Below are 19,405 nucleotides of genomic sequence, written 5' to 3'. Positions count from 1 at the left end.
CTTGGGCAAGTCACTTAACCCCAACTGCCCTCCAAAAAAAAAAAAAAAAGAATTACTTCTAGTAGACATGGTCAAAACCTGTATGTTCCAAGGGGGAGAAACCTGTTTTCTCTTATAATCTATGCCAGCAAAATAGAAAAAAGTCAAGCAGAGTGTAACATATCCCCTAGATTCTGGGAGAACAGACTTCAAAGGATTAAGAAAAGATTGATAAGATTCCAGCAACTAAAATTACACTGTAGACGCCAGTCTAAGAGGGATGGGAAGACCAGAAGAGCCAAAGGATGAAATTCTGAAGACCCAAAGAGAAAGAACTCTGATGTGAAGGAAAAAGGGGAGTTGCCTAAAGCAACAGAAAAGTAACCACTAGCTTAGATTTTTAAAAGAAGAGGGAAGCCAGAGCAAGTATCAGAAGATGAATACAAAAGCACAGCAGAATTCTGTAAGAATTACTGTGAGGGAGAAAAGCTAATGTTTGTGAGAAAAGGTAAGAAAAGGGGTTTTAAAGCTATATTGAATATTGTACAATGATTAACTGTAAATGACCTAGCTATTCACAGCAATACAATGATCCGAGACAATTCCAAAGGACTCATGATGAAAAATGCTATCCACCTCCAGAGAAAGAACTGATGGTCTGAGTGTAGGCTGAAGCATACTTTTTTTTACTTTATTTTTCTTGGGGGTTTTTTGGTCTGTGTTTTCTTTTGCAACATGGCCAATATGGAAACATGCTTTGCATGACCTCACATGTATAATCTAGATCAAACTGCTTGCCTTCAAGGGGAGGGGAAGGGGAAGGAGAGAATTTAGAACTCAAATTTTTAAAAATTAATGTTAAAAATTGTTATTACATGTAATTGGAAAAAATAAAATATAACCATTTTTAATATAAATCTATATAGGAGAAAAGAGGTAGATCAAAAAAGGATAAGGACCACTGTTTGAGATGGATGAGACGATGTTAACTGACTAAAGAGAGAAAGCAGAACTGCTAAATTAATAGCCTGCTTCTTCCTCAACCAAGAAAATGAATCTCTGGACCTGAACAGAGAGAATAAAAATGGCTAAACAGAGAGCTGATAACCAATGTAAGTAAGGAAGTAAATAAGGCTTACCTAGGTACCACTGATGAAATTAAGTCAATTGCCCAGCTGAACCATATCCTCAAATAATGAAAGTACTGCCACTAGCAATAATGTATGAAAAATCATGGAGAATAAGAGAGGATCCACAGGAATGAAAAGGAGCAAAGTTGTACAAATGTTTTAAAAGGTAAAGAGAATGGAAGCTACAAACTATAAGCTAGACTTCAATTGCTGGAAAACTTCTAGAAAGCATTTATAAGAGATTTAAGCAGCTACAAAAATGTGCCAGGCTGACTTCATGAAGAACAAGTCATACCACTCATCCTTTCTGATGAGGTTACTAAGCCCCGAGAGCAAGGGGATGTTGTCTCTATAGTTTACCTACATTTCAGCAAAGCACTTGACAATCTCTCCTGCTATTCCGTGGTAAAGCCTGAACATGAACACATGAACTAGAAAAGAAAAGATGGGTTCAGAACCAGCCAGATGGGCAGACCCAGTGAATCATCACGAATGGTTCTGGGAAAGCGTGGAAGGCATTTTCCAAGGGCCCCATGGATCTTGTTCAGTCTTGAGCTGTTTAACATTTGTATCAACAACTTGGATAAAGGTATTAATGGCATCCTTGCTGAATATACAATTGACCTTACGCTGAAAGGGAATATAAGAGAGAGATGGCCACATCAGGACCCCAAAGATAATCCTAGACTATCAATCTACTGGGATAGATCGAGTCAGATGGCATGTAATAGAGGATAAACCTAAGGCCTGACACTTGGGTTCAACAAAGGGATTCAGTAAGTATCAGATGAAGAGAGTAGGTTAGACAGGAAGTTAGTCTGGAAAAAATCTGAAGTTTCCAGGGAACTACAAATTTCCAGTGAGTGAACCGTATAACAGGGAAGTAAAAAAACCATAATAATAAATGATGATGATGATGATGACAGCAGCAACAGTAATAGCAGTAATGGCAGTGGCAGTAGTAGTAGTAGCAGCAGCAGCTAGCATTTACATAAGTGCTTTAAGGTTTGTAAAATACTTTACATGTTATTCCATTTGAGCCTCAAAACACTGGAAGGTAGATGTTGTTATTATTATCCCCTTTTTGCCACAGGGAAAACTGAGGCAGAACATGGCTGAATGACTTAGTAAGTGTCTGAGGCAGAATTTGGAGTCAGGAAGACCTGAGTTCAGGTCAGTCACTATACAACTTCTTGAGTTTTAAGAGGCAAACAAACTTGCAGGAATAAGGAGATGACAGTCCCACTGTACTCTGCCTTTGTCAGGCAATATCTGAAGCATTCTATATGGTTATGACCTCCACATTCTAGTAAGGAATTGACAAGCATCCAGAGGAAGGCAATCAAGATGGTGAAGGGCCTCAAGTTCTTGATATATGAGGACAAACTGAAAGAAATGGAGATGTTTAGTCTGGAGAAGAGAAGACTTAGTGGGGTCCTGGCAACTATCTTCAAATATTCAAGGGCTATCATTTGGAACATGGATTAAACTTATTTGATCCCATTGGGGAATATGAGAAGCAATGAGTGGAAGCTACAATGAGTCAAATTGTGTTTGATGTAAGGAAAAACTTCCTAACAAACAGAAGCATCTAAAAAGTAGACCAAGCTACCCCAGGAGGTAGTCCGTTCGCTGCTCATGGGAATCTTCAAGCAAAAGCTAGATGACTCCTTGTCAGATATGTTTTAGAAAGGCTTCTTTTGGAAGTATAAAACGTACTAGAAGGTCCCTTCAACTTTGAAATTCTATGATTTCTGTGATAACAGACAAGACACTCTGCTGCCATTTTTAAAAATATAACATAATTTAATCAATCGTACACCACCCCATCTCTTCCATGACTTTTGGGAAGTGACAGAAAACCCCCACTGCTCCCTCAAGCCCACTCAAATTAGCCCTGAAATACTTCAATCTACGAGTTCACAGCCAAGAAAACCAGATACCTTTAACAACCCGGTGCAGCTTTTCCATGTGGTTATGTTCTTTGCCATTATATACAACAGCTTCTACAGAGAAGATAAGTTTCGGCTGAATTTGGGAAAATCTGTCCAGTACACCCTGAGATGGGAAAGAAAAAAGACACCATTAATCATTTGAAAGGGAAAAAGCCATAGTCACTGATTTTAGGATTTTAGGAGGAGGAGAACTAGATCTGCTACAATCAGTATTCCTGCATATCCACACAACACAAAGGGAACTAGGATACGATGACTTAAGGTATGAACAAGGCTTCACCAAAAATGAATACATAAAAATCCAAAGATCTTATAAAAAGAATCTAGATTTGAAGATTCAAATCTATTTAGATTTGAAGACGAAAAACACAGAAACCACTAAATAAATAAGAAGTGAATGCTAAGGAGTAACATAAAGCAGTAATTATGAAAGCTGGTTGCAAGATAGATTGGCATAGCACACAGAGTACTGGCCTCAGAATCAGGAAGTCCTGGGTTCAAGTCCTGCCTTGGTAACACCCAGGGCAAGGCAAGTCATTGGATTTCTCAGTGCCCCAGGCAACTCTCTGAAATCAGAAAGTTGCAGATCTGCATTGGGTAAAAAGAGTTTCCCACCCAGGTTCCTGCATGGATGAAACCACAGACTGGTACAAAAGAATAAAGGAAAAGGAGAAACCCAAAAAGTAGAGAAATATGGAGGAAACTATTTTTAAAAATAAATCAATGGGGGCAGCCAGGTAGCACAGCGAGTAAGAGCACCGGCTCCAGTGTCAGGACGACCTGGGGATCGAATCCGGGCTCCAACACTTAGCACCCACCCAGAAACACCTGGCCGTGTAACCTTGAGCAAGTTACTTAACCCCAATTGCTTAAAAAAAAAAAACTGAACACCCAGCATATGGCATGTTTGCTGAACTAAACTGAACTGAAGGACAGTATTTCTAATAAGGCTAAGATAAGAAATCAGTAAATGCTTCATAAGTCAGAGGCAGCCCCACTGGTTCTGGGCCATGGAGAATGAGGAGGATTTTTCCTCTGGTGGTCTGATCTCTTCCACCATATATGATAAGCTCCTGGAGGGCAGGGGCCATACCTCCCATTTGGTGGTGTCCCCCAGAATACTCAACACAGAACTGAGAATGCAAGGGATACCCAATAAAAGACAGACAGACCATCTGTGTATGGCTGTTCCTGAGCTCATTTACATGAACATGGAATCCCTTTATTTGCTAGAGTAGAATAAGTATGCTACTAAGTAAAAGGTCTTCTTAGATCAAACTCTAGTGTTCATTTGCCACGTGCTACCACAAGATGAAATATGGTTTCCAGAGATGGTCTATTTCAAAAGTAAATCTTTCTGTGTTTTAATAAATTTCTGCAAAGTGCATTCTACTCCTATTCAAACAGCGCATCCAACAGCAAGAAACAAAAAATTTATTAAAAGTATGCTGGAAGAAGGAAGCTTTTATCACTTGAGTTCAATTACTTAAGCATTAAACACTGTAATCTGCCAGAGTCAAAAAGCTCACTCCCATAATTCGCTACAAAAACAGGTATTTTCTCTGTTCTCCCTTGTCTATGATTCCCCCTAATACAGTGATTACATCTTTATCGAGTTTTGCTGTGCTCCACATGCTAAGCAGATAGAATGATTTTCCTGAATTGCAAAAAGCATGAGAAAGGAGACTATTAGAACATCATCAGCAGATACAACCTTTTGGACCAAAACAGGCAGAAATCTCAACAAAATTTTTTCTTCAAAGGCTAGAACTGTATTCAAACTGCTGTTTCTCTCTCAATACACCTAACACCTTCCAATGCACCTCAGACCTATGTGCCTTGAGAATATAGGAGGTTTAACAAATGTTTCTTGAAATGATGGTCCTGGTTCGACCATCCCTAGCTCCTGAGAAGCACAGCAGGGTCTGACCAGAAAAGTGCCTGGTAGCAGTTTAAATCCAAATCATGCTAAGTCAAGGTGTGTGGGCATGTCACAAAAAGGTATTCGTTCAATCTCACTGGCCTACGTACACACCTAGCATGGCAGCACACACCATTTATGACCCTGTCAGTGTGAAGACTGCAGAACCAATGAAGACTGTCACCCCACTACACTGAGCTTAGGAATGGTCTTCTAGAGTTGCCATGTCCAAAAAACGTGTCAACGTACAGCCAAACTGGAGATGAGACTCTCCACACCCAGGAGGGTTGGGCCTCATATGACAAAAACAATCCAGCACACGTGCATCCCTACTTGAAGCCTGTCCAGAGCCTGCCAGAGCTTACAGTCCACAAGCCTAGCCTCTAAAAACTAGGGATCCTCCACAGCACGAGGAGGTCCAATAGTAGCACTTGAGTGGAACTCATATCAATATTTGTTTTAAAATGCTTTTGAATGAGGACAGACATAGAAATGTGCATTTTTTCCTCAATTACCTAACACTCAGAAGTTTGCCATCAAATATTTGGAACGGGAATGAGAAGTTTCCAAGCACAAGAGCCAGGAAAACAGCCAAGAGGGAATCCCAGTAGTCAGGCAGCTCCTCCCTTCTTCCAGCTCCCCCCTCCCCCCTCACCAGCATGTGCTTCAACACCCCACCCCCCCCTCAGGTTTTACACCTAGTCCTTATGTTTGGTCTCATCTCCATCCCTTTCACTCATGGCTCTCAGATTTTGCACCAATGGGGGCTGGCTTGATAGGGGGTGTCCTGAAAGGTCTTCCTTCCTAACCAATAATCCATCCAAGGATCCGTGCCCCATATCACCTGCTTCCATGTTTCCTCTTGGTTCTACTCCACCATGGACTATAACCAGGGAAGGCAGATCAGAATATTTTAGTAAATAAATGACTTAAGGAATCCCTGTCACTTCTTCCAACCTTGTTACCTATCCCATGATTGTCACACAGATGGCTTCTCACACAACTTTATAGGCGTTTATTTAAGTGCTCCTAGGTGCTCCTACACAAACACAAAATAAAAACTGTCTCTGCCTTCCAGGAGCTTTGATTCTTCTACTGGGGGAAAACAAGACATGCCCAGGGAGATCAATACCAAATAAATGCCAAGCAGTTTGCACCAAGCAACTTGAACAAAGGGGGGGAGGTGCGTGAGGAAAGTCCTTCAATGACTTCTCCATTTCCTACTGCACACCCCTCACTTCCCAAAGTATGTCAGGCCTGTCTGAGAAGGAAGAGCTGCCAATGCTTTGCCTCTCCCCCCACTAGACCCCCTCAGTGTATCTTGCTCCCACTCGGACACATGAGCAGAAGCAGTCTTTTCTTTACTGGGGTCACTGGAGAGCTGGGTGGGACCCTTGGAATGATATCCCTGACAGCTCAAGAGTAATCCTGGTCTCCCTACAGAAGAAATAGAATGAGAAAGGGAGTAATCATTCTACAGCCCTCATTACCCACACATGGAGAGGGTTCTTAATGTGCCCTGTCCTCCCTACCTATGGGTACTTCTCTGTGAGACCAAATGAATGACCTCTCCTTCTCCCCATTTCTTGGAATAATTCAGCAGACTTATGAGTTAAGAATAAGAATCTTAGTGAAGCTGTAACAATTTCAAAATCTGTGGTGAATTCCCAACTGCCTATGCTTTGACTAGATGAGGGTTAAGAAGAAAGAGTCACCTACGGTAAAACTTGACCGAGAAGGATATAAAAATAAAGAGTTAATAGAGTTGGACAGTAAAAGTAATGGTCTCTAAGAAAAGCCAAACACAGGTTCATGAGAGCAAAATCAAAGTTCTTTCCCCAGACGAAAGAACAAATCACCTTGGGAAGAAGGTGCTCATCGCTGACATTTTCTGACTAATGAGGAAATTCTGATGAAACAGAATGACCACTGCAAGCTCAACTACGTCTTCATCAGGCTGCCCTTGCCCTGAAATACAGCTGGGCATGCAGTAAGCTGTGCTGCCACCTAGTGCACTTCAGGAGAACAGCACACCTAAAAACCTTTTAAAAGAGGAGCCACAGTCCAGCCAGGGCATCCGGCAGATCTGAGAACCGTGAATGAAAGGGATGGAGATGAAAGAAGAATAAGGACTGGACATAAAAGCGATAGTCTACACCTGCTTACTGTCTCCAGACACAGCAGAGACTCTTTAAGAGGCTCTACCTTCAGGAACAAAGCCAAGGTGGCAGAGTAAAGAAAGGGACTCGCCTGAGCTCTTCCCCCAAACCCCCCAATACCTTTTTAAAAATGACTCTAAACAAATTCTAGAAGAGTAGAACCTGCAAAAAGACAGTGAAACAAATTTCCAGCCCAAGACAAGTCGGAAGATCAACAGAAAAAATCTGTTCTATCAGGGTAAAAGAGGAGTGCAGTCTAGTGCAGTCCACACCAGCGCAGCAAACCACACCAGCACAGCAAACCACGCCAGCGCAGCAAACCCGGTGCAGGCCTCGGCGCCTGAATCAGGGGCAGCGGGGGCAGTCTCCAGGCCTCTCAGCCAACAGACACCAAAGACAACTCAGAAAGTCAGAAGGAAAGGCCTATCACACCTGGAGGAGAGGGGAACACAGTTCAGCACCAACACAGCCCAGAAAACCAGGAACAGGCCTCGGGAGCAAGTGAATCAGCAGCAGCAGTTACTTCCAGAGCTTTCAGCCCACAGACTTGTAAGGGAGCTGAACGACTGGTCAGAAGATTACAGGGATCTTTTTGCTAGCACTGAGGCAGGGCTCTGCTGCTTTGCCCATACTCGGATCTGGGTCACAGTCCTGGGTGGCAGTCCCAGGGTGAGAAAAAGCACTAGCAGAGCTTGACGTCACAGCGGAGGGGGGGCCCCTCTTCACAGTTCCAGGACAGAAAAGAGTGCTTGTGGTCACTCACAGACCAGAAGACGTGTCAGGAAGAGAGTAAACGCTTCTCCTTAGATCATACAACCTTGGAAAACTGGAAAACTTCCAGGCCCCTGGAAGTACCTCTGAAAAGAGCAGCACAAAATTCCTGAAGCTTGGGACAGTGTGCCCTCCACCCTGAAAGCAGAGCCCTACTTTAATAAAGAGTTAAAAGTCAAGTAACAGGCTGGGAAAATAAGCAAACAACAGAACAAGACTGACTATAAAAAGTTACTATGGTGACAAGGTATATCAGAACACACTCAGAAGAAGACAACAAAGTCAAAGCCTCCAAGAAAAACAGGAATTGGTCTCAGGTCATGGAAGAGCTCAAAAAGGATTCTGAAAATCAAGTAGGGCAGGAAGAGGAAAAATTGGAAAGAAAAATGATGCAAAAAAAAATCATGAAAAATGAGTCAACAGCTTGCTAAAGGAGACCCCCAAAAAAATTGAAAAAATAACACCTTAAAAAACAGACTAAGGGTAAAAAAAAAAAGTCCAAAAAGCCAAGGAGAAGAATGCCTTAAAATGAAGAATCAGTCAAATGGAAAAAAATGTCCAAAAGCTCACTTAATTCCTTAAAAATTAGAATGGACCAACTAGAAGCTAATGACTTTATGAGAAATCAAGAAAGAGTAAAACAAAACGAAAAAAATAGAAGACAACATGAAATATCTCACTGGAAAAACCACTGACCTGGAAAATAGATCGAGGAAAGATAACTTTAAAATTATTGGATATGAAAGCCAAGATCAAAAAAAGAGCCTAGACATCATCTTTCAAGAAATTATCAAGAAAAACTGCCTGATATTCTAGAACCAGAGGGTAAAACAGAAATTGGAAGAATCTACCAATCACCTCTTGAAAGAGATCCCAAAAGGAAAACTCCTAGGAATATTGCAGCCAAATTCCAGGGTTCCCACGTCAAGGAGAAAATATTGCAAGCAGTCAGAAAAAAACAATTTTAGTATTGTGGAAATATAATCAGGATAACACAAGATCTAGCAGTTTCTACATTAAGGGATCCACGAGCTTGGAATATGATATCCCAGAGGTCAGAGGAGCTAGGATTAAAACCAAGAATTATATACCCAGCAAAACTGAGTATAATACTTCAGGGGGAAGACTTTCAAGCATTCTTGATGAAAAGACCAGAGCTGAACAGAAAATCTGACTTTCAAATATAAGACTCAAGAGAAGTGTGAAAAGATAAACAGGAAAGATTAATCATAAAGGTCTCAATAAAGTTAAACTGTTTACATTCCTATATGGGAAGATGATACATTTAACTCCTGAGAACTTTATCATTATTAGGCCAGTTAAAAGGAGCTTATATAGAAGATACAGGTGTCAATTATGGGAGAACAATCTCTAAAAAAAAGATGGAGTGAGAAAGATAGAGTAGAAGGGTGAAGGAAGAGGAAGAATGGAGAAAATTATCTCACATAAAAGAAGAACACAAGGAAAAGCTTTCACAGTGGAGAAGAAAATGGGGCAGCAACAGGCAATGCTTGGATCTCACTTTCATTAGAATTGGTTCAAAGACGGAAGAATGTATACACACAGTTGCATATAGAAATACAATATATAGAGAAATATAACTTAGAGGGAAATAGAAGAAGGGGATAAGATAAAGAAGGGCATAATAAAAATGCTCTAGAGCACTACTGATTAGAGGAAGGCAAATTAAAAGAACTCTGAGGTACCAACTAACACCTATCAGAAATGACAAAAACTGGAGGAGATTAGGGAAAAATGGGCACACTAATAAACTATTGGTGGAGTAGTGAACTGGTCAAACACTCTAAAGGCAATGTGGAACTAGGCCCAAAGGGCTATAAAATTGTGCATATCCTTTGACCCAGCAATATCACTACTAGGTCTATATCCCAAAGAGATCAAAGAAAAAGGAAAAAGATTTCTATGTACAAAAATATTTATAGTAGCTCTTTTCTTTTCCAAAGAACTGGAAACCAAAGGGATGCTCATCAGCTGGAGAACGGTTAAGTAAGTTACAGTATATGATTGTGATGGAGTACTATTGTGCTGTGGGAAATGACAAGGGGGGGCAGTTTCAGAAAAACATGACAGGACCTATATGAACAGATACAGTGATGTGAAAAGAACCAGGAAATCACTGTGCATAGTAACAGCAATGTTGTATGATGACCAGCTATGAAAGACTTGATTATTCTGATCAATGTAATGATCCAATACAATTCCAAAGGACTCATGATAAAAAAAAAAAATGCTATCCAGCCCCAGAGAGAGAACTAATGAATTCTGGGCAAAAACTGAAGAATAATTTTCTCACTTTCTTTATTTTTCTTGCTTTTTAAAAAATATGGCTTATATGGAACTATTTTTGCATGATTTCACATGTATACTTGATATCATATTGCTTGCCTTTTCAATGGGTGGGAGAGAGAATTGAGAACTCACAATTTAAAAAGAAAAGAATGCTTAAAATAAATATTTTTAAAAGAGGAGAAGAGAAAATAAAAATCTTTCTAACTTGTTCTCTTCAGCTATTCTAAAACCAATAATAAGACAAGTAAAAACCTACTGTGGCCCTTCTACGGCCAAACCAGCTACAGCTCAGTCATTACACCCAGGAGCAAGCACAAAGAGTCCCAGCCCCCGCCCACAACAAAATTTTTAGATCCCTTCCCTGTAAGGAACTGAAAAAATAATCAACTTGAGATAAATTACATTGACTTAAAGCTATTTCCCTTTCGATGGCCACAAGATGTCAGTACAGGCACAGGGTTAAAATGAGCAGCAGTCTCCCTAGTGCAGGCAAGACCTTGCCACAAGAAAACACTAAAAGTTGCTTACATTCACTCCAAAGTCTGGAGATGTGGAACTCCAAATGGCCCCAATGCTTGCTGCAGCCAACATTGCTTCCACCGCATAAACACTGTTTGGTAAATAACCTAAAACAAAGAAACACAGGATACATGACTACAGAACACATTGAAGCAACCTCTGCTTCATGAGAGCATTTCCTTGGCTACTTTCCCATGCTCTGCTGTCCTGGCTCAGGTATTTCTTAGGCCAGAGGTGAAAAGATCTTATTGTTCTTATTCAGAGTAATTTACCCAGAAGCACAGGTGTGACTGGGTCCGGGAATTAAAAAGTGGTCATGTCACCCCCCCAAGTATTGCTCACTCTATAGAAAACAAAGGTCAGAAGCAAATCAAGGGTATTGTGTTTCCCACACTAATGCAGGTGCTTAATAACTACTAGGTAATGCAGAGGAGGCACATAGAGGCACTAAAGAAAATTCTGACTGAATTTGTTCATTCATTCATTTAACAAGCATGAGTACCTGCTTAGCATGAGCAAGGAAGGTCCTCTGTGTTTCCTGGCAAACAGGCATGCTAAGTGGCCACAGATGGGGAGCTATGGCCAAACAGAGTCAAGGAATCATTTCAGATGCTATTTCCACAGTCAGAACCAGAGTGAATACAAATCAATAAAACAATGGTGTTCTTGGAGATAAACTAAGCTGCTTTTCAATGCCAGTTGAATCATTATTTTTAAAAGTTATTGATGCCTTTTGTTTTTACATCATGTTCATTTCTAAATATAGCCCACCTGCCCCCTTCCCCAGCAAACTATCTTTTATAATAAGGATGAAAAAAAAATTTCACTAAACCAAACAAAGCTTGGTCATTATAAAGTGTCTAGTTTCCTCTTATTATTCTTCTATTTACATTGAGTAATCATTATGTACATCATTTCCCTAGTTCTGCTTATTTCACTTTACATCAACTCCTATAGACCTTCTTCATAACTGCTGTTTCTCATGGTATAGGACTATTCCATTACATTCATATGCCACAATTTGTTAAACCATTTCCAAATCAATGAAGTCACCTATATTTTTTACTGCCATATTTCATTGTATACATCTTCACGGAAAAACAAAGTACTAACATGCCTCCTATTAACCTCTCAAAAAGAACCCATTGGTTGAAAATGAATTAGGACCAAGCCACAAATTCACATTTTTCCAATGTGAAAATCCACTGTTAAGACTTAGCTCAAAGGAGCAAGTAACTACTCAAGACACTTATTCAGTACTTAGTCCAGGGAAGGTCTTTTAAGATCTACCTGGCTTCTTAATGACTAAAAAATGGCAGAAGTCTATTCTTCCTTATGAATAGATTATATGACTGACCTAAGCAAGATTTCCTGGAACAAGTTTTCCCAAACTGTTTCCTACTATTTCACTGATAAACAGAATAAATAATATCCTTTGAATTTTTTAGTTAAATCTTCTGTTTCCCTGTTCAGGGAAGGGAGTAAAATAAAGCAAACTTCTCAACACAAGGAATCATTCATTCCTTGTAAAGCTTCCCCCTCCCCCAAAACATGCAGTTCTAAAAGATCATATTTATAACGGAGCCAAGGAATACAAACAGTAAAGCTAGACTATGTTTAACTTAACATAAGAATTCTCCATGAGCAAGGTAGAAAGATGTAACCCAGACCATGTGAAAGGCTAAAAAGAAATTTTTCTTTTTTTTCCTTCTTTCTTTGTTTTTTTAAGGATAGGAAAAGTTCGGACTCACAGAAGCCCAGAGTTGGCAAAGATCTAGTCTAATTTACTTGCTTTAAAGAAAAGTAAACTGGATTCTAGAAGTGATTAGCACATAGTGAGTCAGTGGCAAAGGTGGCTTTAAAACCAAGATCTCCTGACCACCCAGTTCAGTCCTCCTGTCTTGTCACCATAATACTAACTTTACCTCCTGGGCTGTTTTTTTAAGTCCTGAAACAGATAAATTAAATATAGTGACTGCAAACATACTCACCTTTAAGTTGCTTCTAGCCTAGCAATGCTCCATGAAAACCAGGGTCTTCATCATAAAAGATACTAACCAGAATGGACCTAAGAAAGTAGGATTTAAGGGCCTGAAATAAACTGAACTGCTCTGGGAAATGGCCCAATTCTCCAGTTTTCTTCCAAAAATCAACAATCAATAAAACAAGACATATTCCTTAAATACCTACTATGTACTAGACAGTCAACTTACTTCCTTGTTACCTGTTAAATTTGGAAATTCTTACTTCTCACAGATAAACTTTTTCCTTCCATCTTTCCTAACACAAATTATATATAAAATGGTTTCTTGATATACACACACAAAAAAAATCAACATGTAAAAGGACCAGGCCCCAGGACTTTCCTCCCAATCTCCAAAATGGTTCCTCATTTTTCTCTAGTATTATAAGGAGTGAAAGTCAAACATAAAGAAACCTCAATCTCCCAAGGATAGATGGCAGGAAAACAATCAAGCATTTTTATATTTACTGAATTTTCTATGTGCACACTTTCTTACAGCTAACCAAACAAGCTCCTTCAAGGAATTTACAGATCTTGAATTCATCTGGGAAGATGGAAGTACATAATCTTGAAAAACTGTCCATGAAAACAAGACACTCCCACTTTGCATAAAAATGTACCCAAAAGTGAATGAAATTTAATTTCACAAATTATAATTTCAGATATTCTCTATCTTCACTGGCCCTTGGACAAGCAGTAGATCCTAACATCAACCTTATATTTCTCTACCTAGGAAAGTTCGGAACCACAGAACCCCAGAGTTAATAAAGACCTAGTCTTATTTCCTTGCTTTCTGGGTCTGCCTAGAACAAAAAGATTAACTTACTAATGAAGAATAATAATAAGAGAAGGGGACTTTTCTTAGTTGAATACTTTTATGAGTTGAAATATGCTTTTGCAATACAGGCAATTACATACTTGATGTACTTTGTTTATAATCTTGCTTTGCTTCTAACATTTTCTGACAATCTGATTGAAACTTCAGTTGGTAGTGCCACATTTTAAGAAGGGCATATGTGGAGGAAGGATACTGGAGACTATATTGTACAAGGAAGTGAGGAGGCTTAACCAGAAATCAAACAAGCCAGACTGTGGTGTGGTCTTATAGAAGAAAAACTGGATTTGTACAAACCTGGGCCCAGACAGTAGACCTAAGAAAGAAAGTTGGAAAGCGACGGGGTATGATTCCCTTATGATTAGAACTGACAGAAAGTAGAGCAGGACACCTGAGGAAGTAACAGGTTCCCGGCAATTAGAGGTCATCAAGCAGAGAATAAATAATCACTAGTCAGGAATGTTGTAAAGGGATTGCTCTTCAGGTAAGACTTGTGCCAGATCACCCCCTAAGGACCCTTCTAACTCAGATTCTCTGAGGGCATGGCTGTACTCTAAAACTAGATGTAAAAACTAAGAAGAGTCTATTTAGTAATTCCATTAGAAAAGCTGGTTTTTAAAAAGCTAAGCATGAAATGAAACTTGAAGAAAGGCAATCTGTTGCGGAAACCATGCACATCTACTTGTCACCACTCTTAGAACTGACAATGATAAAGTAACCCAAATGCTCTGTGACATTCCTCAGGGGGGCGGCTCCTGCCCTGAAAAAAAGTCCTAGCTTGGACCTGAGGCTTCGCTGTGATATTATATTTTACTCTCCAGAGTGGGAAAACCTATTGACATCTCTGTTTCTCGCATTTGAAATGGCTTTTTCTTCCAAGTTAATTATAATGATATATCACCAGATAAAAATATTTGATATAATATTAATACAAATTAACTTAATATAAAAATTAAGGTTTAATAACAATAATTTATCTCTAATTAAGATCAGACTCTCTGGAATCCCTGTCTTGCTAGGAATTTCAGAAGGGCCTACATTTTCAGGTAATTTACAGAAAACAAATAGGATACTACCTTTCTCATGCTTCTTAGTATTCCACTTCTTGCATTTTCAATATCCTCTTATAAAACAGCCTCAATATCTTTCTTTTTAGCTCTTAGGACATGTGCTGCTCCCTTAACTAAGAGTCTTTCTATGTCTCTGTCTACACTGCTAAAGCACCAGTGCTTCAGACACGTTACGTCTGGATGGTTCATGTCAACTTCCACACTAAATAACAGGTATAATAAATCAACAGAAATTAATAGTTAATATCCAAAATATCAAAATTATATCATAGAAAACAGTCTGGAGGAAAAAATAGTCTGATTTGTAAAAGGAAAACACGCCAAAAAAATTACCTGCTCAAAAAAATTTCAAAATTCTTTTTTAGTTGGATTCCTGTGACAATCCAAGAAAGCCAATCTCTTCCATGAGTCCCTTGAAATGTAAATAGCACCACCAATCAATTCCAAATGACCTCCCACATCACAAGCACCTGGGCATGGCATAGAATCTGCTCTCACTCTCTATAACCGAGTTTGTTCACCCCAACTTGCCCTTATACCAGTAGGTCTGGGATTCTCAGACAAGGGTATGTCACATTACTCCAACTGAAACTCTCTCAGGATCTAGGATCCTAGGATCCCATAATGGAGGGGGGCAGATACACTCCTCCTACTCGGCACCATAACTCCCAAGTCCCCATTGGTGTGTTTTTCCCATTTACACAAACTCGGTCACCAATGACACCATTAATCTTAAACAAAACATATACTTAATGATAAAGCAAAAAGACAAATAATCAAAACAACTGTTGCTCAATATATGTATGGCAAGTGAACAAGTGTAATCAGAGTTCACCCATAAACCTGTGTTGAACTATTCTACCAATACACAGCGTCCATGCGGGAGAGCAGGCACATAATTACAGAAACAGAGAAGGGAGGCACATGATGAGGAAACACTTCTTGAAGAACCTCACAATTAGACTTTAGGCTTTGACTTCTTTAGTCCCTCCAAGAACAATCCACACCACATGAAGCCACTCCATTAACTATTTCCTGTCTGGTCCTAACTTCTCTCCAACTAGGCAAAATCACTTCTCTTCTGCTCTCAAGCTGATAAAGAAGTGACAAGTTGTTTTAACTCACAATTACTTTTTTTTTTTTGCTTTTTGGAGGGCAACTGGGGTTAAGTGACTTGCCCAAGATTACATGGCTAGTTTTTCTCTGAGGCCGGATTTGAACTCAGGTCCTCCTGATTCCAGGGCTGGTGCTCTATTCACCGTGCCATCTAGCCACCCCTTCACAATTACTTTTAACAGGATGCTGAGAAACTGTCATGCTATATGTAAGGGAATACCAGGGCAGCTAGGTGGCACAGTGAGTAGAGCACCAGATCTGGAGTCAAGAAAATTTGAATTTAAATCCGGCCTCAGACACTTACAAGCTGTGTGAGCCTGGGCAAGTCACTTAACTCTCTCTGCCTCAGTTTCCTCATCTGTAAAATGAGCAGAAGAAAATGGCAAACCACTCCAGTATCTCTGCCAAGAAAACTGCAAATGGGGTCACAAAGAATTGGACACGACTGAAACAAATAAACAACAATACCTGAGAACTGAAAAACTAGGGAGGCAATCAAGACAAATCCAACCAACTCTTCAATAAACAGGATTCTACCTAGTCCAATCAGCTTTCAGCCAATCAAGTCTTTTCTCACAGCAAAATCTCGTCTTTCCTTCTGAATTTCTCTTTCAAACTAGAGAGAGAAGAGAACAACTGAGTACCTCTGAGGTTTCTCCTCTCTCACGCTGTAGAGGACACTGAAGGCCAATAAAGTCAAATAGCAATAGAATTCAACTCTCTTCCAAAGAGGATATGAGCAACTTCTCCAGCATTTTTTTAGCCAATCAGCAAAGCAATAGCCTCTCCTCCAATCAGCAAGTTCCCATCAAAGCAGCTTAGATTTTCCCATCTTCATACTCTCCTTCTGACCTCTTCACAGCCAGCTTTTCCACTTTCCAGGCCTCAAATCACGAGTGTCTTGTTGGTCAGGCAGGCAACAAGAACTCTCAGGAGTTACTATAGGTTAGGCACCGAGAAAACAAAAAAAAGCAAAAACAGTCCCTGCCCTCAAAGAACTTAGATACATTTAAAGCGTATGTAAGGTAAATAAAAGGTAATCTCAGAGGGAAAGGTACTAGCAGCTTCAGAGATGAGAAAAGATGGGCTTGAACTAAGGAAGTAAGGAAGATGGTCAACGTTCTGCATTAAGCTAAAGAAATCCATTTTTTATTCAGTGGTGGAAGTCAGAATGTAATGATCCTAAATTAATCTTCCCATATTCTCCACATAACTACTTGATTTACAACTTTATCAGTTATAACCTTAAAACTCCAAAAACAGTCAAATGTAAATAAGCTGAGAGTCCACAATGCTCTTTGGCCTCTGTCTTTCTACCCTCAAACACATCCTCTCAGTACATTCATCTAGAAGCAAGTTCTCCATCTAATACTCCCTCACATTTTATCTAAGAAACTACATTTCTTTACAAATTTATTTCATCCTTTTTCTTTCCATAAAAGTTATTTTCTACCCCTTTCAGTAACCAAATTGTTTGCATGCTACATGGACAGTACCTTTCAATCCTTCTCCACACCATGAATATTTGCAGTTCTTGACAAGTTAAAAATAATTACTAATAATAACAATAGCTAACATTTACATAGTACTACAATGCACCAGACACTGTGCTAAGCACTTCAGAAATATCTCTTTTGAGCCTCACAACAACCCTGGAAAGTAGGTGCTATTATTATAGAGGAGGAAACAAGCAAACAGAGGTTAAGAAACTTGCCCAGAGTCACAGAGCTATTAAGCATCTGAGGATAAATGTGCACTCAGATCTCCCAGACTCTATGCCCAGCACTCTATCTACTGTGCCACCTAGGTAAGAGGGAGTATGCAAATATTTGATATAATAAGCAAACTTTATATCAGATCAATACAAAACAAATTTTTCTCACTCAAGACAACCAATATAGGCAAAATACAAGCAAACAGCAATAAAACATGTTACCAAAATAAATATATATGAGAATAACATTATACAAAAGCACACATATACATATATAACAGTTCATAAACAAATAAAAATAAATAAAAGCAATGCATTATATAAAACAGTAAAATGCAAAATGTAATTGCATATAAAGACATATACTCACCATTACAAAATTATGTTTGGTTATATTAGTAATCATGTCTTCTCTGTAACATTTTATAAATGAATTATAAAGTATGTGAATGAAATGGAATATTACTGAATAAAGATTAATGATTATGAAGAATTTAGAGAAGAATGCAAAGACTTCTATGAATTGATGTATACTGAAGTAAGCCAAACCAGGAAAACAAAATCCACAATGATAATATTACACAATGATACAACATAAATGGAAAGAACAATAAAATAAAACTGGATGCTATATAATTATAATGACCGAGCTTGGCCCTGGAAAAGAGTTGAGAAAACATATCTCTATCCTTTCACTGCAGGGGTAAAGGGCAAATGGATAAGGAAAATTTTATATGCTATCAGATATGCCTAATGCATGTTATTTTTTTTCTTTCTTAACCTCCATTATAAGGAAAGGGGAAGGAAGAGGATTTATTTAGAAAACAAGGAATGAGGGAAGGGAGGAAGGAAGGAAGGGAAGGAGGGAGGAGGGAGGAGGGAGGAGGAAGGAAGGAAGGAAGGAAGGAAAGATGAGGGGTGGGGTAGGGAGGAAAAGGAAGGAGGGAACAAGCATTTCTTAAACCCTTAGTAGGTACAGGGAATTGTGCTAAATGCTTTTTATTTTCTCTGTCCTCAAGAGGACTCTGCCAGATGACCTTTAAGGTCTCACCCAGGCCAACTATTCAGTGATCTACAGAATGACCAAGCAGAACGCAGTAACACTGTCCTCTCCATAACAATAACATTTCTGCCAAGACTGAAAGCCAGTTTAGTAAGAGCTTGTTCTGGGCCCAGTGTATCTCATCCTCAGTACTGGCCCACCTGGACCACAAGGCACATGGGACACTTACCAACCACCCTGTCTCCTGTTTTCACTCCAATTTTCCTCATAGCAGCAGCGTACAAAGCCACACGTTGCCTTAACTCTCCAAAAGTCACCTTTACAATTTCTTCTTTGCCTTCCCCTGAAAAGAGAAGAAGAGGTTAATCATTTATGGACAATCAGAGAGAAGTCCGCATCTGCCAAAGAGTTATAAGATAGATTTCCAAACTGTACTGAGAAACATACTTTTTGTCCTAGCTTTTCACAGGTTAAGATCATATGACTTCAGCCATCAGTGTTCTTCTGAGACAATAAGAAAAACCTCATTTTAAATAAAAACTGTTTCAGATAAGCCACAAGAAAATGTTAGTCTATCAAAAAGCTTATGTATATTTAGGAAGTTCACTATTTAAGAGAAATCAGAAATAAATGCTTTAGCATGAACAAATAAAACATTATTTTTAAATGAGTAATTATCCCTCAACTTATCTTTGATGTGCATTGATACTAAAGTATATCAGTACAGTTGCCTAAACTGAGGTATACAAGTCTTCTCCTTGGTTATCAGGGAAATCTTCTGTTAATCACTTCTCAACAAAGCGCTTAGCACCATGCTTAGCACTTTGGAGGAACTTAATAAATGCTCGTCTGTTTCCTTCCTCCTTTCCTTCCCTCCTCCCTTGCCTATACTCCTTTCCT

At 39.3% G+C, this 19,405-nt stretch overlaps 1 protein-coding gene across 1 annotated transcript in view; it reads right to left on the bottom strand.

The window, feature by feature from the left end:
- Positions 1-19,405, bottom strand: part of LOC138159563 (acetoacetyl-CoA synthetase) — a 75,848-nt gene that overhangs the window by 43,182 nt on the left and 13,261 nt on the right. Inside the window, exons 4-6 of the mRNA XM_069086156.1 lie at positions 18,735-18,848; positions 10,754-10,851; positions 3,053-3,167 (exon numbers count right to left, since the gene is read on the bottom strand). Of these exons, the coding sequence (XP_068942257.1) occupies positions 3,053-3,167; positions 10,754-10,851; positions 18,735-18,848 (327 nt within the window). The remainder of the gene's footprint in view (positions 1-3,052; positions 3,168-10,753; positions 10,852-18,734; positions 18,849-19,405) is intronic.

This window comes from Petaurus breviceps, unplaced genomic scaffold (genome assembly GCF_028583685.1).
Source record: "Petaurus breviceps papuanus isolate PSGF00001 unplaced genomic scaffold, PetGlider_PUasm1.0 100, whole genome shotgun sequence".
In the NCBI taxonomy this organism is placed as follows: domain Eukaryota; kingdom Metazoa; phylum Chordata; class Mammalia; order Diprotodontia; family Petauridae; genus Petaurus; species Petaurus breviceps.
The sequence above is the reverse complement of the archived record's forward strand: the minus strand, read 5'-3'. Positions and strand labels throughout refer to the sequence as shown.